Here is a 27,685-nt window from a genome sequence, read left to right on the forward strand (position 1 = left end):
TTCATCAATAATTCGTTATTCTTTTTGCTACAAGGAGAAATGCATTTAGTTCAGGGTATCTCCTAAAATTCTGCAATCGATAATGCGTTTGCAAGGTTATATTTGATGCATGAAACGTGGAGAAAGTTTTCTCCGACATATCTCCCTCGGTAACAGTTTGCCCACAAAATCGGAGCGTTGAGCATATTCTAAACAAAGCAGAGGTTGTACTCATTTACTTTTTTAAAATCTTGGAACCTGAGATTGTTCCATTCATCTCTAGCAGTGGGAAGTAGAACTTCCCTTTGATGATCAAATCTGCTTTTTAAATCTTCCCACAAAATACATGGATCCTCACAATTTGAATACTCAAATTGTAACATCTCATTAATGTGTTTGTGGAGGAAGACATCGGCTGTTGCCTTGTCTTGATCCTCGCAATTATTTCTCACTGTTATCGTATCCAAAACACCAACTGATTTGAGATGTCGTTTGACATGTGCCGTCCATGACATATAATTATCTCCGGTGATATTGAGAGCCAGAAATTCAAGTTTTGCAATATTTGTCATTTTATTACTAAACACAAATAAGATAAATATTAGATTACATACTTGTTAAACTTGAAAGAAAATACAATGGTAAAGCTATAAACAGATAAAGAAAAACGAAAAGGTTAAACTCTCTAGGTGGGAGATTGCAAATTAAAAACAATAAGATTATCAGCATAATGGTAGTTAACATTAAAACTGGATGAATCATGTTGAAAGCTTTATCTTGGATAAACTTAAGAAGAAGAATGTTTGTTGTAAATGAAATGGAGTTGATAATTGGTTATTTATAGTGAAAATTTATAACAGTTTTACAACGGTTTATATTACCGTTTTATAATGGTAACATTACCGTTTGTATGTGTGTGTGTACATATATATAATATTAATTATTTTAAAGTAAGATAATAAATAAGATATTAAATAAAGTTTATTTTATAAAATATATAATTAGTATGCATAATAATAAGAATAGAATTGTTAGTGTAAATAAATCTAACTTCTAAATGAAATATTAGTGTGCATATATAAATAAAAGTTAGAATAGTTATCAAATTTTAATAACAATGTTTATACACATTACTTTTGTTACTTAGTATATGTATATGCATATATATATATTTCCAATGTACATAATTAAAGAAGTGTTTATGATGCTTATGTGGATACCTTTGTGTCTATTACCTTTCTTGATTAGGGTATAAGCGGCTCGTGCTGATAACGTGTTATAATATTAGCCTTAATTATAACAAGATTATAGAAGTAATATTTGAACAAAGAAACAAGAGGATAAAAGGAAAAGATGAGAATGTGTACTGGGGATAATCTTTCATTTACATCGTAGTATTATTTATACTACACAAAAGTAAAATTGCCGACAAACTCAATTAGATTTTTACCTTGGAGTGTTCATGTGACCATATTTTTGACAATTGTGAAAATGTGACATACAACTTGCACAATTCGTCGGTGGTTTCATAAGATAATGTGGTTAATTATTATTTGATGAAAAGTCAAGTAATATGGGGAGTTTGTGGTCACGTCACGGCTGGACTCATAGGCAAAAGTTTAATAATAGTCTTTTAAAACTTTTTACGAGTTTTGAAACAAGTATGCGGTTATGATTATATGTGTAGGGGTGACAATCTTGACCCAAACCATTTCAAATTGGTCAATTTGGGTTGTTTTAAAGATTATATGGGTTGCTTTGGGTCATTGATTTTAATTAAATGAGTCATTTGAAATTTCATAATGTTATTTTTGGTCAAAATGGGTCGACAAATTCAAAATGCGTTGATGTGGGTTAGTGTCCTAAGGAAATGTAACAGGTTTCAGATCGGAACAAGTTTTCGCACGAGACAAGTTTTGGCACAAAACGGGTTTCAGATTGGAACGGGTTTGGTTCAGGTTTCAAACCAACATGAGTTTTCACACGGGACGGGTTGGGTTTTGGTTTCTTTTTGGTCGATTCCGGACTCGTTTTTTGTTTCTTTTTGGTCCGTTTTTTCAGTTTCGTTTTTGTTCGGTTTCAATTTTTTTAGTTTCGTTTTGATTGATTTTTCTGATTTCGATTGATTTGGTTCGGTTTTGGCGGCTTTTTGTTTCATTTTCGTTGATTTTTCGGTTTCGGTTCGATTTCTCGATTGTTTTTTTATTGATCGAGGACAGCGGAAGAAACATTCTAGTTTTTCTTTTAGTTTTTTATTTATATTTTGAGTTATGATATTTTTTATTATTTTTTTGAATATTTTTTTAGAGGATTTTTATCATAACAAAAATCCCCCATAAAAAAATTTTAAAAAAATAATAAAAAATTATTGCCATAAATATTTAAAAAAAAATTTAAAAATTAAAATGTTTCCGTCGTTATCCTCTCGTTGAAAAAAAAACCTGAAACTCGTTCATACCCTAATATGTTCTGACCCAAACCAAAACAAATTTTTTTTTAGTTGACCCATTCTGACCTAACCATTCTCACCCAACTTGTTTCGACTCGTGACTTGTTTCGACACATGACATGTTCCACCCAACCTCACCTGTTTGTCACCTCTAGTTATGTGATACCCGGCCCAGCCACCTAGAAGATACATACATACATACATACATACATTAACCAGAACCGTAAACAATTTTTTCTATAACTTTATATTTCGCTGAATAATAAAGTTATATAAAATTAAGATAGTAAGAACTTTTTTCAGTTGACCAGTTCTGACCCTAACCATTCTCACCCAAACTTTCCATGACTCGTTTCGACACATGACCTATTCCACCCAACCCCACCCATTTGCCACCTCTAGTTATGTGATACCTGACCCGGTCACCTAGAAGATACATACATACATGCATGTTTACCATAACCAGATCCGTAAACATTTTTTCTATAACTTTATATTTCGTTGAATAATAAAGTTATATAAAATTAAGATAGTAAGAAACATATTTAGAAATCCCAACGTAGAACTTTAAACAAACCAACGTTATATATATATATAATCGGAGATTGGGACTCAGGCTACAATTGAATATCTAGGATAGTTGAGGGGGCGCAAGTGTGTAATGAATAACTTTGACGTTAAGTAAAACAGGAAAGTTGTAAAGCAATTCGTAACAGTCTGATTATTATTTTTATTCTTAGTGGGCGTTGGCAATCAAAGACCTGAAGCTCAAATCAACCCATAATTATTTATCATGTTCTCGGTATCAGGCGATTGATTTTGGTTCTTTGACGTGTATATTTAGATGCAAGTTTTCGGATCAGTTTCTAGTTGTATCCGTAGAATTATTGAATTCATGGGGTGAGTGTTCTGTCTCAATCGTGTTATTATTTTTGTAACATCAATGCGTGTGCACGGTTCGGTTTTGGTCGGTTTTAAGCTAAAAGGGAACCAAAAACCGAAACCTGATTTTTTTTAAACTGTTCATTTTGAGTCAGTTTTGAGCTCAAAGGGAAACAAAAACCAAAACTTCGGTTTTTGAAAATTGCTCGGTTTCTGATTTTTCGGTTAGATTTCAGTTTTTCTGGTTTTGCTATTTTAGCTTGAAAATTTTGTGCCGGACGAAATATATTTTGGTCAAAAACAGTTAATATGGGCTGGCAAAAAATAATTTTTGGTCCAAAATAATTTATTTGGGCCAAAATCATTTTGCTGATGGATTATTATCTATATGGACCGGAATATTTGAGCTACATATTTATTATTTTTTTTTAATTATTTAAAATAAAAAGTTTAAAATCTATGAATTCGGTTCAGTTTTTCGGTTTTGGTATCTAAGCTTGAAAATTTTAGGTCTAAAAAATTGTTTTGGCCCAAAATAATTATTTTGGGGTTTAAATCATTTCATTAATTATATACTAATGGATTATTGTACATTTAGGCTAAGACATTTGAGTTACATGAACATAAAACCAAAACCGAACCGTAAGTTTGGTTTTTACATGAACATAAAACCAAACCGTCGGTTTCTGTTTTTATTCGGTTTTTCTGGTTTGGTTTTTTTTGTTTTGATCCACACCCTTAAGCTTACATCAAGGACCATGATCACTTAGTTTTTGATCCATGAAATTAGTCTGTGACATTTATCCTAAATCCTAATCATATTTATGGTTGTAAATCTTATTTGCAACGGAGCAGAGGGTGTCTTGGATGTTGTACTAAGCCTCCATTTGTAACTACTGATAATAAACCAACAGGAAACCTAGGAAACGACCACGTCACCGGTAAACATAGTATTCTAGAAGATTTTTGGAGTAGCAGCACATATGAGATGGATAACAATAGTAATAGTATACCTCAGTCTCAAATAAGTGTTTCATCAACTAGCAATGTACCAGTAGATGCTCAATCTAGTTCTGGCAATAATCCTTCAGAATTTGTAAATCATGGTATGTTTTTTAGTTATTTATTATTATAAGTTTATAAATTGTGAAATAAATAGTAACTTTTGGTTGGTTCTTTAGGTCTTCATCTTTGGAACCAAACAAGGCAGCAATGGATTGGAGATAAGGAGCGTGATCACAGTAAAAAAGCTCGGCCTCCGGTTATAAGGCGAGTATTTAAGTAATTTTTTAGGCTGCAACTTTTATTTGGTCATTAAGTTAGAAATTAGAAATAATATTACTTGTTTTATTCTTGATACACACAGTAAGTAGCATATCTAAATACATGTAGATGACTCTGGCTCGAGCTCGACTCGTTTAACTTATAATAGCTCGAGCTTCAGCTCGGCTTGTTTTGAACATCAATTCTAAAGCTTTAGCTTAGCTCAAGAGTAGTTTTTCAAGCTCGAGGGTCAACTAGTTTATTATTTGTTAAGTAATATAATTTATTAGTTGTTTGTATATGTATCTATAGGTATAACTTTTATATTTAACATAATATTTATTATTTTATAATAAATATAAATTGCATAAGTATTGGACTCACAAACCCTCTCCTCCTCGATAAATGAAGCTCCGGCTCAGACTCGTTTATTAAACAATCTTATTTCTAGGCTTAAACTCGCTTAAACTCATCTGCACTCGAGCTTTTAAGCAAACCGATCTCAAGTAGCTCATGAATGGGATTATTAGTTGAATTTAACCAACTAACTTTCCCCAATTTATCGGTTAGGTATCTAATTTATTTATTTTGAAAAATGTGCAGATTTTTCAACTAGACTTGTAAACTTCAGGGACTTAGTCAATAAGATAGGAAAAGAAGTCAACTTAGTTTATCTACTATGTTTGAATGAGTCAAAAGAAAATATAGCAACTAAACCACTAGAAACAACTTTAGGGGCTTAATCAACTATTTTACATTTTTACCCTTATAGGTACTTTGCTAATAGTTGCAATTATATCAAGTTTAATAGTGAAACACTAAAACCATACCTGACTGTATTTTTCATTGTGTTTTTGATAGTTGGAAGGCAACCTATGATAATTTGCTTGGGACAAACAAGCCTTTTTCGCGGCCGATCCCTCTACATGTAAGTCGCTCATTTTATTAATAAAAAAAAAAACTTGAATTTTGAAATTGAAATATGAATTTGTTAAAATGCCATTTTGTCAGGAAATGGTAAATTTTCTTGTGGATATTTGGGAACAAGAGGGGTTGTATGACTGAGCCGCTGCCAAACATAACATTATACACACCCGACATCTATCTATCAACTATCGTTATGTTCATATCGTACTATTCTTGAAACATTGAAGTATGATGTTTTGATTATTATTTGTTCTTTCACTTTTTTTGGGGTGGGGATATCTAGAACTTCTAATATTGTTTTTGCAAGGTTAGTATAAATGGCACTTGAGAGTGTGTATTTCTCTACTTAGAAAATCGTTTTTTAAGTAGATCGTGTTAAACTTTAACAGATGACCTAGAACGCAACACATAGTCGTGCCTCACACGATTAATATGTGTTGTGTTGGGGTGTGAATACTAGTAACACCGAAATCAATAGGTCAACAAAACTTTGTTGGGTTTGTGGAGGCTTGGGCTCGGTTTGGGCCAGGTTTACTTGAAGACTAATGTTTTGGGTTTAACGAAGATAGAAGACTAGGAAGGTTTTGGGCCGGCCCTATATCTCTTTATTAGGCCAGTTTTTTTTTCTTGTTGAATAAGCTAGTATTTGTACTTGTAATTCCTCACAAGTGAGGCAGTAGCAATAATAAAATACCCTGATTGCAGCCCGTAGACGTAAGTCAGTTTAGACCAAACCATGTAAATCTTGCATGTTATGTACTTTTCTACTGTTTGCTTGAGCGTGGTTGCAAACCGATCCTAACAAATTTCACTTCAACCATAGTCCGAGTATATTTAAATTACTAAACTAGCTTTCTGTTTGACTCAATCATGTACTTTTGATGAAACATTGGATGACAATAGTTATTTTCTCGGATGTGTTAACACTTCTATAGTTATATCAGAAAATCTGTACGCTTATAGTTATATAGAGTTTGTGACATGTCGTTGCGCATATGTTTTCCTTCATGAATAACCATTAGTTCATATCCATTTATTTGTCAATCAAGTATCAATCAACAAAATTTAAAACGTATGCCAACAAAAAGCTAAAAACGTATGTTTGACTGACAAATTTCAATACATGTACAACAACAAATAGCGTAGTTCACGTTTTATTCGCGTATGATACATAGAATGTAATTCACGTCTGATACTTAACACACACTTGATAATGAATTCGTGTATCGTATGATCATAGACAAATATAATTTAACGTTATTAAAAGCACCACTAGTATTCTTTTACATATCTAACACTAAACTTAAGTCTTTACAAAAATCTAAATATTATTATTTTGGATCAGAATGAAAAGATATACGTGGATACAGCAACGTTGTATTTTTAAAATCTCAAATTGCAACTATACAACTCATTAAAAATAATTTGAAAAGTTTTAATAATGCACTGACCACCTGATGGCTTTATACAACTCATTAAAATAGGAATCTAATCTATGAATTAATTTTAAATAGTTGCAAGTTGCAATGAGGAGCATGAGTTGGAATGTGTTAGATACTCGATGAGTTGGAATGTGTTGGATACTCAATAAAGCATGAGGGCATGTTCCAAAGTACAAACCTTATAATGTGTTGGATACTGACTTGGTGACACATATGCACTACTACTCTATGTATAAAAGGTAATACTTTAAATATGTTAATTAAAAAAAATATCATGTTACGCTATATAAGTAACATACCGCATGTAAATTGTGATAGAAATAATTACACAAATTGTTTGTATGGTATATATGTCTATATTATGAGTTTGGTTTCAAGTTTTTGAAAGTTATGGAATTAGTCCTGGCTATTTATCAAACTATAACACTTTCTTATATTTGTTAGTGACTGACTAGCATTAATTATTTTGCAACTTCTTATAAAATTGCCACCTTTACTATATTATATATATGGAAAAATCTATTTTAAAAATTAATTATTGTAAAAAGTGCGAGAAATCTTTTTTTTTTTCGAACGGTGACTTTCCTAGTTAAGTTATCTAACTGCGTGAACACGTCGCGCCCCACCATCCCACTCAGGCCAACTATGTTGACATGATCGGGATCCACGCTGGCATCCGAGTTTGGCTTGGCGTTCCCGGTAAAACCCAGTTGGCTCACCTTGCCCGAATGCACGACATGTTTTAATACTCTAGTAAAATCCGGTCGGAATCAGGATTCGAACCCGGACATTCTGGTCATCCATCAGGATTGAAACCCGGAACAAATCTTGATCGCTCAATTCATTTTTTAATCTTAAATTTTTATATTCGTTCATCTATGTTCAGTTATGTCCAATTACGTTCGTGAACTATTCGTTTATGAAGTCGATGAACGAACATGAACATTAAAAAACACATTCACATTCTTAATGAACGAAACGAACAAGAAAACATTGTTCATTTAATCTTTTGCGTTCGATCATTTGTTCAGTTAAACTATAATGTGCGAATACGAATATGCTTTGTTCGTGATCATTCGATTAGTTTACAAGAATATTTAAAAATAGCTGTTAGATCGACTAACATTATTAATAATAGTTGTTATAATTATTTATTATATAATTTGATTGAATGTTCACGTGAGAATCCAAGTTGCATGAATATTCATTAACAAATTGTAATTAGAATATTTAAAGTAACCATGATGATGGTCTAATAAAAGAAATTGTAATTAAATAATACTCCGCTCATCTTTACAGGTTAGACTCATAGACTTGACGAAGACTTTGTTCATATGAATATTATAATTGAACTTTTCTCTCTGATGTTTGAATTGACGAAAATATGTATTTTATTAATTTTTTATATAATTGTCCTATATATTACAGTAACTTGATGGAAGGTCCAATCAATGGTTGCCATGTGGCAGCCACTAACATTCCTTTTTTTTTATATTTCAACTTTATTATGGGTATTTAATCATTTGAAACTAACTTTTCTATTAAAAACATTTGTGTTCGTATATATTCGTTTGTTTATAATCTAAGCGAACATAACTGAATAAAGATAAACGAACATAAATGAACATAGATGAACAAATGTAAGTGAACACAACAAACATAAACGAACATAAATGAAAACACAGAAATGAATACACACTTAAACGAACATAATTAGATAACTCATCCAGATAATAATTAATTATTTTCTAGTAATACATAAATGAACATAAATAAACAGACATAAACGAATGTTCATGAACATAAATGAACGAACGAAACATGTGTTCATGTTCGTTCATTTAATCAAACGAACACAAATTTTTTATTCCTGTTCGTTCGTTTAATAGAACATAAACGAACTTCCCGCATAACAGTTCACAAACGTTCAATTCATTTATAGGCCTAATTAATCTAACAACAAACTGGACTGTAACATCAACAAACTCATTACAGTTTCACACCTAGCAATATTACATTTATAATGAAAATGAAAACCAATCTTCCCAACCCATGTTTGCTAGTTTCCCTCTATTTTTGACCCATGGGAAACTATTTATCAAAATGTCCTCCTTCCGCATCTTCCATAAACACTAACATGCCGTGAGGATAACCAGTTTGCTAATTAAGTGAATTTTAAGAAGGTCCCGAACTTCAAAAACATATATTGGAGGAATCCCACACCAACTACTAATAATTTGTCATACTAATTCCTGATGCCATGTAGCAAGAAAGAAAAATTTGTTCAATTGATTCTCTTTTGCCTTCGCATAACGTATAGTGCATCCAAGGTAGCAATTCTCTCACGCATAACGTATAGTGAATCACACACCAACTAGTAACTACTAACAATGCTCCTTCGCCGATCCGACTTCATCAATAACATTTCCTTTGTATAGTGCATCCAATGTAACAATTCTTCCCATTTCTCTCTTTCACTCATATAGGTTAACCTTTAGTGGGACCCACATATTGTGATGAACTATACCATGTAGCTTAATTGCGTTTGTATTAAAGAAAGGAAAAAAACTTGTTTTTGGTTTATCAAAATTTAAACGCTTAAAAAATAGACCCAAAAAGTCAAGCACACCGAAATGCTTATTTAGGTTGAATTAATCACTAACATTGCATTCTTGAATTTTTTATTTAATGGTTTTGACAAGAAAATATAAAAAAGTTTTTCTTTTTTTTAATTCTTGAGTTTTTTTTTAAGAAAAAAAAGAAAATGGAAAGAAAACCTAGACATTTTTTCCTTCAACACTTTCCAGCCAAATAAGACATAATTGTGAAAGAAAAGTTTATAGCCCATTACAATATAACTAATTTATCATATCTCTATTCTCTTTCCATATTGTTATTAGGACATAATTGTAAAGTTACAATTTTTGTCTCTATATTTTCCTTCCGATCTAACTCAAGAATTTAATTAACACTTTATTTTCTTTTCTTTTATTTAACTCGAGAATTCCTTTTTAAGTATATAATTTCTTTTCTTTTCTTCCCCTATCCAATCTTATCATTTCTTTTCCTTGTATTTTAACTCCGAGAATGCAGTGTAATTGTATATTACATAAAAATGAGTATTACCGCATACTAGATAACACATAAAAAAATAAAAAAGATTCTCCTTGTTAAAGTGTCAACAAGTTCGGTTAGAGGATGGGAAAGATCGGGTAGTATGGGAAGTTGACGATGTGAATGAATTTTCAGTGAGATTATGAGAAGTCTTAAACGTGCGATGAAACCGGCTCACAATGGAGAGGTAGGTTATGTACACGAATGGAATAATCTTGTACCAAAAAAAGGTTGAGATATTAGTTTGGAGGGCAGAAATGGAGAGAATACCAGTTTTAGCTGCATTGGTGAGACGAAACATTGTTGTCAACTTCGTTGTGTGTCTGATTTGTGATATTGGAAAAAGTATCCGAACGTATTATGGTTCCATGTATATTTGCTTAAGTGGGTTGGAATGCCGTTACAAATTGGTGTAAGGTGCCAGCTGTATTTGCGTTCTCGACTCGTGATATATTGGAACTACATAAGTTTACTGGTTGTCCAATCGGGGTGCTAAGGTGTTTCATGTAGTTTGCCTCGCAACGATGTGGTGTGTTTGGAAGACTAGGAATGAGGTAGTAATTTAAAGAAAGTCGGCACATGTTGGGAATCTAATTGGCGAAATTAAACATCTGAGTTTCTTATGGGTTTGCTATCAATCGAAGAACGCGAGTGTTACTTGGGAGAGGTGGCGAAACTTTGGTTATAGGTGGGCTATAATTTTAAGGGATATTGGTTTTTAATACTTCCAACTTTCGATTTGTTACCCACCACTCCCAACTTTCATCATATTTGTTTTTGTCACTCCCTCGTTAACAGACCACTCACGTCGTTAATGGAGATGCTTATGTGGACGTTTTATGGGTGAGTTGGCATGCCTACGTAGAAACTACCATTTAAAAAAAATCTTAATTTAATCTAACCACCCTTTAATAACAACAATAATAATAATAATAACCTAAGTGGGTCCCACTCCACCCTCTTATTCTTCTTCTGCTACCCCCACCGCCCACCTTAGACCTCCCCCTCAATCTTCTTTCACTTATACAAACCTGCAACTAACGAAGCGGGTATAGATGTCGGGACGGAGGATGATGTGTTCGAGTTGAGTTTTCTCCTGGTAGTTTTCTTCACCGGTTATGGTCGATTTGAAGGGTTGGATGTTGTCAGTGGTGGTGGATTGCAACGGCAGGCGGTTTTCGATCACCTTGGTGGTTGTTAAGCTTTGAGTGACACAGAGATTACAAAGATTTAGTTTAATAGTGGAATTGAACGGTTTTGGAATGAATTTGAGGGTAGGGTTTTGAATTTCGAGATTGGGGATTTAAAATCATCGACAGAACCTGGTGTCACACCCTCACTTAGGGCCTAGGCGTGTGACCAATAGTTGGTACCTGTTTTGAAAATATATCAGAGTTTTAGCGGAAGTCTTTAGTTTATAATAAAATATTTATGTTTTGAAACATTAAAATATAATAAAATATTTGATTTAATATAAAGTTTCTCGAATAATAAATATTCAAGAGTTTGATTTTCAAACCTTTGTTTTATTTATAAAACTTGTTTGAATATTGTTTGCAATATTTTAATAATTTAAAATATTGAGCCATCTCTACCTTGCGAGCATCTATCTCCATGAGTTAGCTATAATTCCATGCTACATGTGCTAACTTTATTTCCTGTAATATTTGGGGGGGAAATACGTCAGCGATATGCTGGTGAATCGTTGACTCTAAAACATTTTATAAATTTTTCTTTGACTGACAAGACAGTTTTCATGAAACAATCTCAGCAGAACGTCTCTTATTTCTGGGATTTGTACCACTTGCCATACACACACAATTACGGTTCTCCGGGAACTGACGCCCTTTGGGAACTGACACCCATTGGGAACTGATGCCCACTGGGAACTGATGCCCATTTGAGAACTTTTATTATGATCTCTAGTCTGCGGCCACGTAGCCTTGACTGATAGACTAGATTGATTATGTTTGGATCTAGACACATGTGTACTCAGTCTGAGTTGTTTTTATTTTCTATCTTGTATTTTAATAGGGATCACGTAATCCCATAAATCTCTTTTTGACTGTCTTTGTTTAAGATAAACAACTCGTTTATCTTGACTGATTGCAAAAGGTTTAACGTATTCACATGTGACTGTCTGTTGTGAATGATGTGGTGATCTCGTTTGAAAACCTTTGTGAATGAATGAATGATTGACCTATAATAAAATAGGTTTATATAAATACCCGGATCGTCTCTTAATCCGGCTACAGACCTTTAGTCTGGTTTTGATAGCTTAAACCTTGATTGATTATTTGTTTGTATAAAATACTCTGGACATGAATCCTTCCTCTTTGTTTGCTAATCATGTGCCATGTTTCTTCTTCAAGAAGAAATGTCTATGATACGTTTCTTCTTCAAGAAGAAACGTCATTTATCTAAAATATTTGTATGTTAAGTCTTATGTTTCTTAAAAATAAAGAAACACTATCTTAACTATAACCTTTGTTCATGAACTTTTACTTTTCATTAAACATTTCAATTATATCCTTCATATACAAAAGCTTAAGTTTCTTAATCATAAAGAAACTATATTTTTAATATAATCTTTGTTGATACTATTTTGTATTTCTTATTTATAAAGAAATTTTATTTAATTGTTATACTTTGATCAAGGTCTAGGCTATACCCTCGACTAAGGTCTAAGCCTTTATTATTTTATTAATATTTTATTCGGACAGAACTCTTACCTTGTTTGGCTTATTATTTTCTAGATTCTTGGGCAGCACTTCGACGCTTGCACGTACTTTGAGAATCTTGATCAACAACTCCTCGGCACACAATTCTAGGCAACATTCGGGTGTCGCCGGGTTGTGCACGTACTTCGAGGCGAGACGTCGGGTCTTCTTGGGTCAGCACGGTTTACGGGGTCGTCACGCGTTACGAGGTCACGCAAAACGAGGTTCGCCGGTCGTCGGGATTTTCGGTACGAACTTCAAGGTGTCGTCGGTATATGGTACGGATTTTAATTTGTGGGTCGGTGGCACGGAAACCGAGGTAGAGAGAGAAAGTTTCTAGAGAGAGTGTGGGATGTGGGTGTGAAATGAATGTGCCAAACACTCCTATTTGGCTAAAAAACGAACCCATCGCGGTACGCGATGGTTGCTGAAAACCCCGTCGCGTATCGCGATGTAGGGTTGACGACTCATTAGTAGGTTCGCCACGTGGCGCCACGTGGCGGACGCGGTGCCACGTGGCAAGACATAATGCCACCTTGTGACACGTGGCGGACACGTGTCACCTCGTCATGCCTTTATGCCACGTGGTGACACGTGTCCTGACACGTGTCACCCTGTCAGACTTCGTCATCGCGGTATGCGATGACGTTGGGTTTTGGTTCGTCGCGTATCGCCGACAGCCCGTTTCTTGGGTTTTGAAACATACCCATCGCGGTACGCGATGGGCCTCCTTCTGATCCGTCGCGTATCGCGATCGGACAGGAGAATAGAATTTTCTCTTTTGGTCCTTGGACTTTGAAATTTGGTATTTTTGGTTCGAAATTTTCGTGATGTTACACCTAGATATAAAATATTTTAAAAAACAACTCTTATAACCATTTTATTTGATAATCTAGAATGGGAAATGAAGAAGAATAGGGTGGTGGTTGCAAGTGGTGGTTGCAGGTGGATGATGAAGATAAGGGAAGAAGAAAGGAATGGAAGGGTGGGACCCACTCATGTTATTCTTATTATTGGATATTTTTTTTTAAATTGTATTTTCCACGTAGGCATGCCAACTCACCCATAAAACATCCACATCAGCATGACCATTAACGACGTTAGTCGTTAGTTAACGAGGGAGTGACAAAAACAAATAGGGTGAAAGTTGAGAGTGGTGGGTAACAAATCGAAAGTTGGGATCAGTGATATCATCCAACGAGTGAAAGTTGGGAGTATTAAAAACCAATATCCCTAATTTTAAAGGTAGGTGGGAATAGAGGTGCACAAACCGGTTTAAAACTCAAAACTGGTTTGGGTTGAAACCGGTTCGGTTTGGTCAACAAAAGTCAAAACCGGTTTATGATCGGTTTCGGTTCGGGTTGAAACCGGTTTATTGACGAGGTTACGATCAGTTTCTGTTCGTGTTTTGATTGGTTTCGGTTCGGGTTTTGACCGGTTTTTGCCCGGTTTTGACCGGTTTCGGTTCGGTTAACCCGTTTGGAACCGGGTTTGGGGGAGAAAATTACAAACCGGTTCCAAACCGACGGTTTCAATCGGTTCCAAACCGGTTCGGTTTCGGTTTAGTTTTCGGGTAGGTTCTTTTAACTGGTTTATTTGCCCACCTCTAGGTGGGAATGGGCTCGTTTGTAATGTTAATAATCGGCGTTGTAATTTCGTTGGTCTAGCAACTTGCTAGGTCGACGGTTTTCGTTTAATAAAACTGTTCTTGATTGGCCGTTAAAAAAAAGATACCATGACCGAGTCCACCCCTCATACCTGACTCCTTACTTAATTTAGAAGAAAAAAAATATTGGATTATTCTTAATCATGTTTCTAATAATTAATTAAATTCCAACATGAATACAAAGATGGCCAACTTGCTTAAGTTGTGCAGATCCTATCTAACCAGTCCATAAAATAAAATTAACAGCCATCAGGATGATTAATCTATCTTAATATATAATTAACAAAACTCCAAAAGGATGGCCAACTTGCGTACTTTCAGTTATTAAGTTAGAGCATATATGATAAAACCACGTTGTCACCTCTGTTATGGTTAATCATACTAGTGACGGATCTAAAAAATTTCTTATAAATTGAAAACTTTCTCAGTTGACTATCGATATATTTTCACAAAGGTTAGAATTTTTACACTATAATAATACTAAAAACAATTTCACAGAGGACGGCCGACCCTCATAACACAAGCGTTGGTCCGCCATTGATTATGCCACTCTCCTATATAAAAATGGTAATTTATTAATTAATTTTGTATAAAGTTTACGCTATATATAAAATTATTGAAGATCTAGCTAGTTCTAAACAACTATGTGCTCTATTTAATTACAAATTAAGCTATGATTGTGGATGGTTAATTGGATCTATCATCTACATCTACATGGATTATAAGAATCTACAATTTGCAATTCTTAAAGTGGATTAATATATTTAACATATTAAAAAGCAATTTGTAATATATAATATCTCTGCCTTTTAAAAAAAATTATAACTATCTTTACCATTAAAAAAAAACTCACTTCTTTTCATGTAATTAGTTTTTTGTTATTTGATTAGTTATTTTAGGGTAAAGTTAAAATACAAAGAACAACAAAAATAAGAATGGTGAGAAAAATCCAGTCTATTGATTTTAAATTTGAATGACTGAGATTAATTTAATAAATAAAAATTGATGGGAATGGCATGAAGGTAATAACCTACCTTTGTTGACTTTCTCTCTCCACATGCAAGGCGCATGTCAATTTCCCCCATCATTTTAAAATGTCTATAACTTTTTCATACGACATTATTTTCTTTTAAATCACCATAATAATAAGCGTTTTTTTATCTTTATTATGAGTATCATATTGTTATATAAAAATAAAAAAAATTAATGGGTTTTTTAATTGTGTTTTTTGTTGTTCATTGTGTAATATGTTGTTTCCGTTGTGTTTTACGTTTCAAATCATTGTGTTATATATATACTCACCATTGTGTCTTACGTTTTAGGTCATTGTCTTATAGTATTCACCATTGTGTCTTACGTTTTAGGTCATTGTGTTATACGTATTCACCTTGTGTTTTACGTCATTGTGTAACATGTATTAATCATTGTGTTTTATGTATTAGATAATTTGTTGTTATTTTATCATTATTTTTACATATTATTATTACACAACGGTGTTATTAGTATTTAAAAAAACACAATGACGAAAAAAGACACAATGATAAGCGAAAAGACGCAATGGTGTGCGAAAAGACACAATGATAAGTGAAAAGACATAATCGTGTGGGAAAAGACACAATGTCGAAAAAAGACACAATGATAAGTGAAAAGACACAATGGTGTGCGAAAATACACAATGGTGTGCGAAAATACACAATGACGTAATTTTTGTTTTAAATTTTATATAACAAAAATCATACTCATATTAAAGATAAAAAAACGTTTGTTATTATGATGATTTTTTTAAAAATAAATAAATATCATACGAAAAAGTTATAGACGTTCTACGATGGAGGTATTAACATGTGCATTGCATGTGGAGAGAGAAAATGTGTACAATTACTTCTATACCCTTTTTATTTTGGTCCCCACTTGAAACATGTCAATTATTTATGACTTCTCACACTTCTTATTTTTATCACCGTTTGTTGAATAATTTAACCTTATTTTCTAACCATCATTTTATAATATAATATCTTTGTCGTTCAAAAAAGAAACTAAGAAGCAATTTGTAACCCTTTTACTAATATTTTGTTTTAGGTGGACTAATTAATTGACCCATTTTTGTTGATGTTAATTGTAAATTTGTAATTTTTTATTCCTAAAATAGTTAAAATTTCAAATTTACTTTGCACTACAAATATTTGAATTCATAACCTAACATAAATAATATATGATATCATTTATTTTTTTAAGACTTCATTTAATTTTCAAGTACTTAGAAGCTGACACGAATTTAGGCTCGAACCTAAGACGAGACCCTTTTAATAAATAAGTTTGAATCTAAACTTTATCCACCGAGTTTAATAAGCCTCATTAGTCTAATTTATCTAAGTACACAATTATCTATACAATAAATATAATATATAATTACTTAATAAATATTATATATATATATATACTTCTGATAAAAAAAATAAAGTAAAATAATACAAACTTTATATAAAACAGTTTAATAAATACATAAAAACTATGTGTATGTTGACAAAATAATAAACGATAATTTAGATGACTTTTTGTGCATAATTGCTATCAAGTTTTAACTTATTTTTATGGTATCTTACATGGACATGATTTTGGTGGCTGGCATGTGACCATCGTGTTAGTTTCCCAGCCGATCATATGGTTAAATAACGAGACCTCAGAGTTGAAGCTATGTTTTAGAACCAATATATAATCATATCATAGACTAGTTATGTCATATAAATGGTTTGAGATTGTTAGCATTTGACCATTGTGTTAACTTCCCAAATTAAAGATCATATGGCTAAGGATTGAGACCTTGGACTCTAGCCTACATTTGTTTGTGAGAGTCGAAATCACATACTCAGTAATTAAGTCAAAGTGGATTCAAATTCAAAGTATAAGTGAACACTTTCTTTTGATTATGTTTTTCTCTAATCATTTATTTACTCGCATTTATATTCATTATTATTTCCAAATATTCAAAAACTTTATTTTTTAGTAGATAAATTATATCAAAGATTTATTATAAGCAACCTACTGTGTCATTGGATCAATGTTTGGTTCTTTTCAAATAATACTACATACATGAATAACATTGTTTTTAAATAAATTTTTTCAAACCTTTTAATATCATTAATAAACAATATTTATTCTAAGAATAGAATATGACAAGTTTTAATGTGATTCGTCGAGAGATGCAATCGGATATGACAAGTAAGAATGAGTGGTATGTTTAGTCATACCCTTCGCTTTTTGTTAAACTATACATGATATCATACTTTCGATATACATGTCTCATGAGTACTTATTTTGTTTTCAAAATTGTTTATAAAAATAGTTCAATATTAAACATATAATAAATCAACATTAAGAAAATCATATAATTATGTGCATATGTTATTAGTTATTTGAAGACAATTAAGTTGATTCAAAACAGTTAAATTAATTATCGTTTTGTTCTGTTACATATGATTATGATTGTATATACTAGTAATTTTTTGTTTTTAAAATTCGTTATTTAAAATCAATTTATATAATATTAATTAAATGCTATTAAATATGTATCCTTTATCCTGAAATCGTATATGTTATAATTTGATATAATCAATTAAACCGAGTCAAATAAGTTAAATTGATTCTCTTTTTGTTATGTTACATATGATTATCATAAACTTAGTATATACGAGTGCTTTAAGAGCATTCGCATCCCTTCCCTTATCTTTTTTTTTACTCTACTCATAACCACTTTTAACAAATATTAAAAATTATAGAAGGTAAACAGTATTTTTTCAAATATACAGAACAGTCACTGCATTTTCTTCCTTCTTCGCTCACAACACCTTAAATCACTACATACATTATAAAACCTTCCTCACAAAAGATGAGGGATAAGATGTGGATGTGAATGCTCTTATCTTGTTTTCAATTTTTTTTATTTAAAACTAGTTATATGTTAAATACATATTAAATAAATATCCGGAAAATCGTATACTTACGTACATGTATCATTTCAAATATGATACATGACAGCTAAATTCATTCAAAACAGTTAAATTAGTTCTCATTTTGTTCTGTTTTCAAAACTCGTGATTTAAAACTAGTTATATATTTAATACACCTTTAATAAATATCCATTTATGTTTTTTAGCTACTGATTCTTCCATGTCTTCCACAACAACCAAGTTCCCGAATCTTCGGAGATCCATATATAATGCGTTACCATGTTCACCATCTCATACATGTTCCTTCTCCCATCAGTTCTCCAACTTTAACAAACAAACAACAACAAACCAACCGATAAATCATCTCATTTCCTAGCCAACGCTGTCGTTGTATCAGGTGAAGGTCACTACTACGTCCATAGATACGAGTGCTTATTTTGTTTTCAAAACTCGTTAAATACTAAACACGTTTTAATTAAGTATATCCATTCAAGTTTATTTTTTTAATCACAGTTTTTAGTTCGCATTAATAAAAACATCCAAACAACTACCATATGATAGCAGGTAAACTAAACGGACAACAAACTACACAGCACTGTATAATAATATTATTATTTGGTTCATTTCATGGAAGTTTCTCTAATGGTATATAAACCCACCCACCGGCCCACACCCGACAATAACATATGCACTCTTCTTCAACTCTCCCCCAATTTTCTCCCCTTTTTGCCCTAAATTATTATTATTATTATTAGGGTTTTCAATTTCTCATGATTTTTCAACAATTCACATGCATTAATCGATTACCCATCAATTAATTATCTTATTGTTGCTGCTAGTGATCGTTTTTGCTCTCGATCGAGGGTTTTTTCGGCTTAATTTTGCTGGGTTTTTGTTTCGATCATCATCATGCAGAAGCTCGCCAGTTACAGTGGTAAGGATCTGAACTGTGTGTTCAATTTTGCTAATTTTGATGTGGGTATGTTTAATTTATCGATTTTAGTCGTTATATTAATTGTAATTATGCAATTTGTGATTTTTGGAGGTTAATTTGTCTTTGTGATCTAGACCGTTGTGTAAACGAGCTATAAGCGGTTTGAGTTACTCGAGATCGGCTCGTTATAATCTAGAATAGAGCCGGCTCACAAGTCTAGATGAGCCTATTATTTATCTAGTTTTTATTTTATATTTTTAATGTATGTGTGTTTACTTTTTAATAATACTTATTATTATATACAAAATTAGGATAAAAGTAAGTAAATAATATGTATTATGTTATATAAAAAAAGGTATATAATTAGAATGTATAGAAAAAAGTAATTATACATATAAGTAAAATAATTAATAATTAATAAACGAGTGGAGCTTGGAACGAGCTGAGCTGGAGCTCGAGCCTAGACAAGCTCGGGCTCGGCTCGGCTAGTTTGCATCCTTTAGTTTAAGATATGATTTTATAATTGTTTAGATTTTTGGTGATTGTTCTTGAAGGCATCATAATTTTGCGATAATTGAGAATCGAATGAACGGATTATTAAATAAGGATGTAATTTATGATATGATCATTAAGTTGGTTAAATCTTGAGGGATTTTTAAATTTTTTTATTATAATTCTAAAATTTATATTTGTAACTTATGTATGCAATTAATTTACAGGGGAGGGTCTTTTCTCGTCTCTTGGACACCATACCGAGGTTTACGCCTTACCTTGCAAACGATCCAGAATCAATGCACCATTTGTATTCAATGAAGATGTTTATAATAAGCAGAAAACCTCCATTGAAGTGCTTCCAGACGAATGCTTGTTCGAGATCTTCAGACGCGTTGATGGAAACCAAGAACGAAGCTCATGCGCTTCGGTTTCAAAGCGTTGGCTTATGCTTTTAAGCACGATCCACAAAGATGAAATCAGTGAAACTTCGAACCAAAAGTCAACCATTCAAGATCCCGGGCATCTTTCAAGATCTCTGGAAGGAAAGAAAGCTACAGATGTCAGACTCGCAGCAATCGCGGTTGGAACCGCTAGTCGTGGCGGGCTCGGGAAACTCTCTATCCGTGGAAACAATTCGACCCGTGGTGTCACGAACTTTGGGCTTAAAGCGGTTGCTCGTGGGTGCCCGTCTTTAACGGGTTTTTCATTGTGGAATCTGTCGTCTGTTTCTGATGACGGGCTTGTTGAAATCGCTAACGAGTGTCATAATTTGGAAAAACTCGATCTTTGTAAAATGTCGGGTATCTCCAACAAATCTTTAATCGCCATTGCAAATAACTGCCCGAACCTGACCGAGCTTTCAATCGAATCCTGCCCGAACATCGGTGATGAAGGCCTTCAAGCAATCGGTCAAAAGTGCAGTAACTTGAAGTCGGTTTCCTTAAAAAACTGCCCGTTACTTGGAGATCAAGGAGTCGCAAGTTTATTGTCGTCAACAAGCCGTTCGTTAACAAAACTAAAGCTACATGGTATAAACATTAGTGACGTGTCGGTTGCTGTTATCGGGCACTATGGGCTTGCAATAACCGACTTAGCTTTGACCGGTCTTTGTAAGGTAACCGAGAAGGGGTTCTGGGTTATGGGTCATGGTCAAGGATTGCAGAAGCTGAAATTGTTAACGGTTAACTCGTGTTTCGGTCTGACCGATGTCGGAGTCGAAGCCATCGGGAAAGGCTGCCCGAATCTGAAACAGTTTTCTGTTCATAAATGCGCTTTCTTATCTGATAACGGGTTGTTTTCGTTTGCTAAGTCAGCAGTTTCACTCGAGAGCCTGCTTCTAGAAGAATGCCACCGCGTCACGCAGTGTGGAATCTTTTCTATGCTTGTAAACCGAGACACGAAATTAAAAAGTCTTGCGTTAAAAAACTGTCTCGGGTTTAAAGATTTGAGTTTTAACGGCCCGTCATCTCGCTGCAACACCCTGAAAACGTTGTCCGTTAACAACTGCCCAGGATTCGGAAACGGTAGTTTGATGTTGATCGGGCAGCTTTGCCCTGAGCTTCAACACGTCGAGCTAACCGGGCTGCACGGGATCACCGACAACGGGTTTACTCCGCTCATCGAATCTTGTGAAGCCGGTTTAGTCAAAGTCAACATCAGTGGGTGCGTTAATATAACCGACAACACGGTTTGTGAAATGACAAAACTGCACGGTGGGACCCTCGATGTGCTTAACCTTAATGGTTGCAGATTGGTTACCGATGCGAGCATGGTTTCAGTTGCATCCAACTGCTTATTGCTCAACGAACTCGATGTTTCCGAATGCGCGATCACTGATTTTGGTGTTTCGGTGCTGGCCCGTGCAGTGCACTTGAATCTTAATGTTCTTTCGTTATCGGGCTGTCGGTTATTATCAGACAGGTGCTTAATGTTCCTGTTGAAAATTGGCGGGTCACTTGTCGGTTTGAATATCCAGAACTGTCACGGGATCAGTAATTCTTCAGTTGGTCAACTTGTTGACCGTCTCTGGAGCTGTGATATCCTTTCTTAAAACTTGTCTCGGGTCAAGTATCTGGATCGGGTATTGTTATGTTTTAGTGGGTCGGGTACTTTTTACAGGGTCGGAGACGGGTGTGTCTGCAATTTGAAAGTCGGTTCTAGTTTTTCCGAGGTTTTTGGCTTATATCTCTATTTTTTGCAGTTAATTGGTAATTAATTTAACTGCTACAAGATTTTTTTCGCCATATTTTCTCGAGAATTTTGAACTCACTTTTCGGTTGTTGGAGATACCTCTTGTCAATGGTCCTAGTTATGTTTTAGCTTCTTGTGAAGCTTTACTAGTGGGCGTGTTTTGTCGTTTCACTTGTGTGGTTCGGTTTCATGTTTCGTTTCATGTCATCATAGTCTTGTGTTTGTGTTTGGATCGGGTCGTGTTGGGTTGGGTTCTTTAGATGTTGGTTCCTTGAAGCAAGTTTCGATAGAGGACAGCGGCGCTTTGTTTCTATGATGATAACCAAATTAAGTGTTGGTTTTTTTCAAGGCTTTACTTGTTTGTAACTTGTTGATGATGTGATTGGAATCAATGTCTGTCATAGATTGTTATGTACTTATGGTATGTGTTATGACTTACGAATGAAATAAATGTGTTTGTTTTATACAGTCTTTTGCTTGCTTGTGTTGTTTTAGTGCATGCATGCTCTTTAAGGTTGCGTATGCGATGATATTGGTAATCTTAGTTTGTCTTTCATGGCCTTCAGGCGCCTGTTACTTGATAACGATCGTGTTTGTGGGTGTCTGGTATACTAGTTCTTGGCACCCTACCAATATATTATATCCATTTTCAAAGCTCCACAACTCATAATAGATTGTATTGAGGGCGTTCGGAGAGGTTCCTTTTGGGGTCGCTTACGAAACTGAAAAATCAGTTAGATACTTGGGTTTCCTCTAAACCGCTAAAAGAGCTATTTCCCAACCAATTCGTTAACGAGTCTTGCAAAACTGTTTGCTTTACGATTGTTTCAAGCCATCTTCTCGGTTGTAGATATACCATGAAGAAAGTTTTAGGTGGCTTCCATGAAGAAAGTTTTTAGATATACCATCTTGGATACATTTTAGGTGGCTTCCATGAAGAAAGTTTTGTTAGTTTTGTTCAATGACTCCCGCTAACGATGTTTCTTTCGTTATGGATTGGAATTGTTGGGTGCCCAAAAAAATGAGCATTTTGGTTAGAAGGTGGGGATTCTATACGATGTTTCATTCGTTATGGATTGGAATTGTTGGGTGCCCAAAAAAATGAGCATTTTGGTTTAGAAGGTGGAGATAGAATCCCCACCTGGGTTGGCCACATTCATGAGAATGTCCGTGTCGATATACCACAGTCTGTGCTAACTATGGGGGCAGCCCAGAAAACGTTGAACGCTTATCACAACTTGTCCTTTGGTGATTCATATTTATTTAAATTTTAAAATAACATTAAAGGGTGTACTAGTGCATAATACAACTAAAGCCTGAAAGGATAGAAATTTAGCAATCTCATTTCAAGGGACATGAACACAGATTTCCCACCAGTTTCTTGATAATGAGTAAAACTAAACCACATTCCATAACAGTTCCAAGTTCAGGTACCAAATGAGAAACAAAACTAAACATCCAAAGGCAAAATGGTCACACCGCCATTCTTGAAAAAAAAAAAAGCAGGACAAAAACACTTACCTCAGTGCAGTAGTACTTGACTTCACTATAAACAACAATGACACAAGATTTAAACAAAACCCTTTTAACTTGCAACACAAGAAACCCTTCCAATCCCGTCTCCAGTTTTCAACCAACGCCATCGTTTATATACCGACACCTCAACATTCTCATCATTTCAATTGGCTTTCTCCTCAACCGCATGTGTATCGGCCACCTCGACATGTGACAAATCATCTTTAACGGGTTCAAGCTCATTTGTTTCATTCGACGATATTGTAATTTCACCGGTAGGGGCTTCTTTGATATCTTTAGAGACTGCAGGCAATTTGACCTTTTCAGAGGGTAGTTTTGGAAGAGATTTTCTTGCGGGTTTTCTTGCAGGAACGGGGGAAAGAGGCTTAGTGACTGCTTTGTTGTTTAGCGCCGACTTCTTTGCATCCAAACTTAACCGAGGTCGAAAAGTGGCACCGCCATTTGCTTCCGTCTCTGGTATTGGCAAATCCTTTTTCCTTCCAAGTTTTGGAGATTTGGGTCGTGTGGTCGGTATCTACATTAACAAGAATTAATGGTATCGGTTTTGAAACTGAAAGTAGTTTTTTGACATTTTAAAGGTCAAAGTTACCTTCTTTAACTCGGGTTTGAGAGGTGTTTCATGGTAGAAACTTGGCATAGGTGTTGCTTTGAACATAAGGCTCTTTCTTAACTGTTTAACCTCAGCTTCTTGTTGTTCCTAAAACAAAAAAAACATATAACGTATTGTTATATTCTATCACTAATGATGTGTACGACCTTAACATTCATTAAAAACTTAAATTTACCTTGGTTTTTGCTTGCAGGGTGTTCTTTTCTTCTTCTTTGGCGTGAATCTTCTCCTCAAGCTTCGAATAGAACTGCCAGAAACAAAATAAACAAATTCAAGTTTTTGAGCTATAAAGTAGGATAAAAAGGGAGTAAATTTCCAACCTCTTTACGTTTTTCGGCTCTTTCGTTACACCTAAAACTAAAACTATAAGCGGGCAGGGTGCCATGTCTTTGTGGCTTCTCGTCTCCTGTTGTGGAGCTTCTAATCAAAAAAGTTAAAGAAAATCTAAGTGTCTTCATGTTCTACTTTGACTTTGAAAGTCAACCAAAGTAAACTTAATTTTGACTTTGATTTGAATAAGTAAACTTAATTTTGACTTTGATTTGAAAGTCAACCAAAGTAAACTTAATTTTGACTTTGGTTTGAATAAGTTCACAGAACAAATCAGTAGCAACTAGCAAGATCAACTCACAAGTATTATAATGTTAACTGAAACCATATCAATGTTAAACGCGGAGTCGCGGATATATTAGGTTTGACCTCAAAAGTCAAATGTATCATGCATAAACGTAACAAGAGCTAACACAAAAAGGATACTCAGGAGAATGTGCTCTTCCTTCTGTGGTGGCTCCATGAACTGCTTTCACTGACTTCACTTTAATCTTCTCCCTAAATTAAAAATATCGTAACTTAACAAATCTATGGTTCACTACTTCACTTTTTCATAATAATACTATTTTTGTTCACATTATGTTTTCATTGTGACTTGGTCAAGCATTCAAATAACTAATTATCCTGATTGTTACAACTTCAAACAGCAAAAGCTGCTGTGAAGATTTAATATAACTGCTCTGATCATTATTATTGAAAATCATATAATATCACTTTCTAAACACAAATTAAAAAAACCAGCATTTTTTATGAAACATAAAGCTCAAATAGATAAAGAGAAACGTACTTGACACCAGCATTTGCAGTAGACGTTTGAGAATCTGACTTTCCAGGCTGCTGAAGTAAACAAATAACCAGATGCCACATTATTTATATTACATATACATACATAATGAATTATTCAAATTTGAACCAGAAATAACTTTTTGAACCCTTGAACTTACGTGTTAATTTATGTGCGACTATTGGTGGAGGTTCAAAAGAGAACAAAAAAAGAAGTTGAAAACCACAAAATGACAAAATTAGTTTTTAATTCAAATGTTATCTGATTGTTCACATGTGCACTAGTGTTTAGTGAACGACCGAACAGATAGAAGCACATGCGTATTCACACACATTTTTGTGGTTTTAAACATGTTTTTGATTCTCATTTAAACCTCCCAACTATATTCACAAACAAAACGACTAAATGGTATGTGAATAAACACGAAACTACAAAAATTTCAACCATTTTTGGTCCACATCTGAATCATCTCATATATTTACACACACACACAGGGGATGACTCTACGCAAAACACCAAATATTACGAGAAATCGGGAATGTGCATAACAAAAAGAATCATTAACTATGTCAATCCTAAATGATTTTAAAACAAAGAATATGATAGAAATGCAATGTTTATATGTTTCTCCTATAATTAATATATGTGTGTGTGTTTACACACACACACACGCATATATATATATATATATATATATATATATATATATATATATAGAGAGAGAGAGAGAGAGAGAGAGAGAGATTATGTACACTTGTTATTCAAGAACCAAATGTAATAAAAATGCTTTGCCATAAAGATAGTCTCCAAAATAACAACATAAGTGTATAAATAAGCAAATGTACCTTAGTAACATGGGCCTTAGCTTGACCTATTGCAGGTTTCGAACCAACACTCTTCTTCTCAACAGGAACCAAGCCACTTTTAACCGAAGTAGTTTTCTTTGCATTATTACCATCTACTTTCTTTTTGGTATCATTTTGATGCGCCAAACTATTACCCGTATCCGTTTCACACTTGGGTTGAACAGCCGATTCATCAGCATCTTTTACTTGAAGTTCCTAATAACAATAATAAAACAACATGAACCTTTAAATTCAAAACAAAAGGGTCAATCTCTAGCACAAAAACAGTCAACTTCCAACGTTAACAGTACCTTAAAAGCATCAAGATCGTTGCTTTCTTCAACTTGTTCAGTAACTGACTCGTTAACACTCCCATTTCCTTCTTTAGTTTCACAATCATAATTAGGAACCTTGGCTATTATTTCCATGGAGTCATCTTCCTCACTGTAGTTGGAAACCTGTTCTTGAACAGCATCATGAACCGTCCCGTTCCCAGAAACAACAACCGTATCATCAACTTCCGCCATTGCTACAAAATTCAAAATCTTTCTTATAATAATATTCTTTCACGGGTATGAACATTTAATGACAACGTCCATCAAATTAAACTAAACTTTCTGTGAGGCATTTATACAAACACTTGGTAGGCATATATCAATTTGTGCATGATCCAGCATATACAACAACTAATCACAAAAACAGATAATAATAACAATAATAACAATCCATTCAATAACTTTCTTTTGTAGGTATGATAATTTAATGGCAATGTCCTTCAAATTTATATAATTTTTCTATGCGGCATTTTAACAAACACTTGGTGGGCATATACCAATTTGTGCAGATTTAAATAATCAACCATAAAAACACATAACAATAATAAAAATAATAATAAATCCAAAACCCTAGTCCGCTTCACAAACTGAATCTGAGCAAAAACTAACCAACAGATCTTCAAACTTACAACCAGATCCAATGTCCAATCTGCAAGATTCAACACAAACCCAAAGATCAAAAACCAAATAGAACAAAAAGACACAAAACCCATCATTAAAGACCCTACATTTCAACAAATTAAGGCTTAAAACCCCACAAAAATGCTCACCAAGAGTAGAATAAAAGATCAGAAGACCATGAGAAGAAAAGGGGTTTTGAAATGGATCTTTGAATCTTTAATTGTGGAAATGAAAAGGGTTTGTTTGTGTGTGTGTGAAATCTTTTTTTATTTATTTTTAGACATTAAAAGAGAGAATATAGGGAAGAAGATGTATGTATTGTATGTATAATAATATATCACAGTATAGAGTGAAAAATGTGTGAGGAGGAGGAATCTGGTGTGGCGTCAGTGTATAGTTATGTAGTGACACGTGGCGTGGTAGTTTTAATCTGAGTCCTCTATTTTAATCCAAGGGTGGACAGAATCTCTTCAGAATTGGTGAGTATACCTTTCACGGGTTATTCCTTTGTTTTAGACTTTCCCGTCAACAATCTCACAATCTTAATCTTCTATTAAAAAATTAATTTCTTTCTCTTTAATCTACAAAATTTAACCCACTCATATCTTATCTCCCA

The 27,685-nt window shown here is 33.8% G+C and overlaps 3 protein-coding genes across 6 annotated transcripts; 2 read left to right on the forward strand and 1 right to left on the reverse strand.

The window, feature by feature from the left end:
• Positions 1-3,227: 3,227 nt before the first annotated feature.
• On the forward strand, positions 3,228-4,659 carry LOC143614633 (uncharacterized). The gene is made up of 3 exons (XM_077088016.1): positions 3,228-3,328; positions 4,166-4,416; positions 4,492-4,659. Exons 1-3 carry the CDS (start codon positions 3,273-3,275, stop codon positions 4,593-4,595), a joined length of 411 nt encoding a protein of 136 aa, XP_076944131.1. The 5' UTR covers positions 3,228-3,272; the 3' UTR covers positions 4,596-4,659.
• A 14,401-nt stretch (positions 4,660-19,060) lies between these two features.
• LOC143614635 (EIN3-binding F-box protein 1-like) lies at positions 19,061-22,474 on the forward strand. The gene is made up of 2 exons (XM_077088017.1): positions 19,061-19,323; positions 20,043-22,474. The coding sequence occupies exons 1-2, from the start codon at positions 19,299-19,301 to the stop codon at positions 21,866-21,868; spliced, it is 1,851 nt and encodes a 616-aa protein (XP_076944132.1). The 5' UTR covers positions 19,061-19,298; the 3' UTR covers positions 21,869-22,474.
• Positions 22,475-23,437: 963 nt separating this feature from the next.
• LOC143614631 (protein WVD2-like 6) lies at positions 23,438-27,338 on the reverse strand. Of its 4 annotated transcripts, XM_077088015.1 has the most exons (11): positions 27,219-27,338; positions 27,058-27,097; positions 26,425-26,642; positions 26,114-26,329; positions 25,272-25,321; positions 24,911-24,982; positions 24,475-24,574; positions 24,330-24,401; positions 24,134-24,241; positions 23,843-24,058; positions 23,438-23,725 (listed from the first exon to the last, which is right to left on the reverse strand). In XM_077088015.1, exons 3-11 carry the CDS (start codon positions 26,638-26,640, stop codon positions 23,687-23,689), a joined length of 1,089 nt encoding a protein of 362 aa, XP_076944130.1. In that variant the 5' UTR covers positions 26,641-26,642; positions 27,058-27,097; positions 27,219-27,338; the 3' UTR covers positions 23,438-23,686. The 4 variants fall into 4 exon arrangements, with proteins under 4 accessions (XP_076944130.1, XP_076944129.1, XP_076944127.1 ...); XM_077088014.1 differs by having other exon boundaries at positions 23,438-24,058; positions 25,272-25,318; XM_077088012.1 differs by having other exon boundaries at positions 23,438-24,058.
• Positions 27,339-27,685: the final 347 nt, after the last annotated feature.

Source organism: Bidens hawaiensis, unplaced genomic scaffold, assembly GCF_021521415.1.
Source record: "Bidens hawaiensis isolate Kalapana, Puna unplaced genomic scaffold, B.hawaiensis_p1.1 tig00040588_1, whole genome shotgun sequence".
Taxonomy (NCBI): Eukaryota; Viridiplantae; Streptophyta; class Magnoliopsida; order Asterales; family Asteraceae; genus Bidens; species Bidens hawaiensis.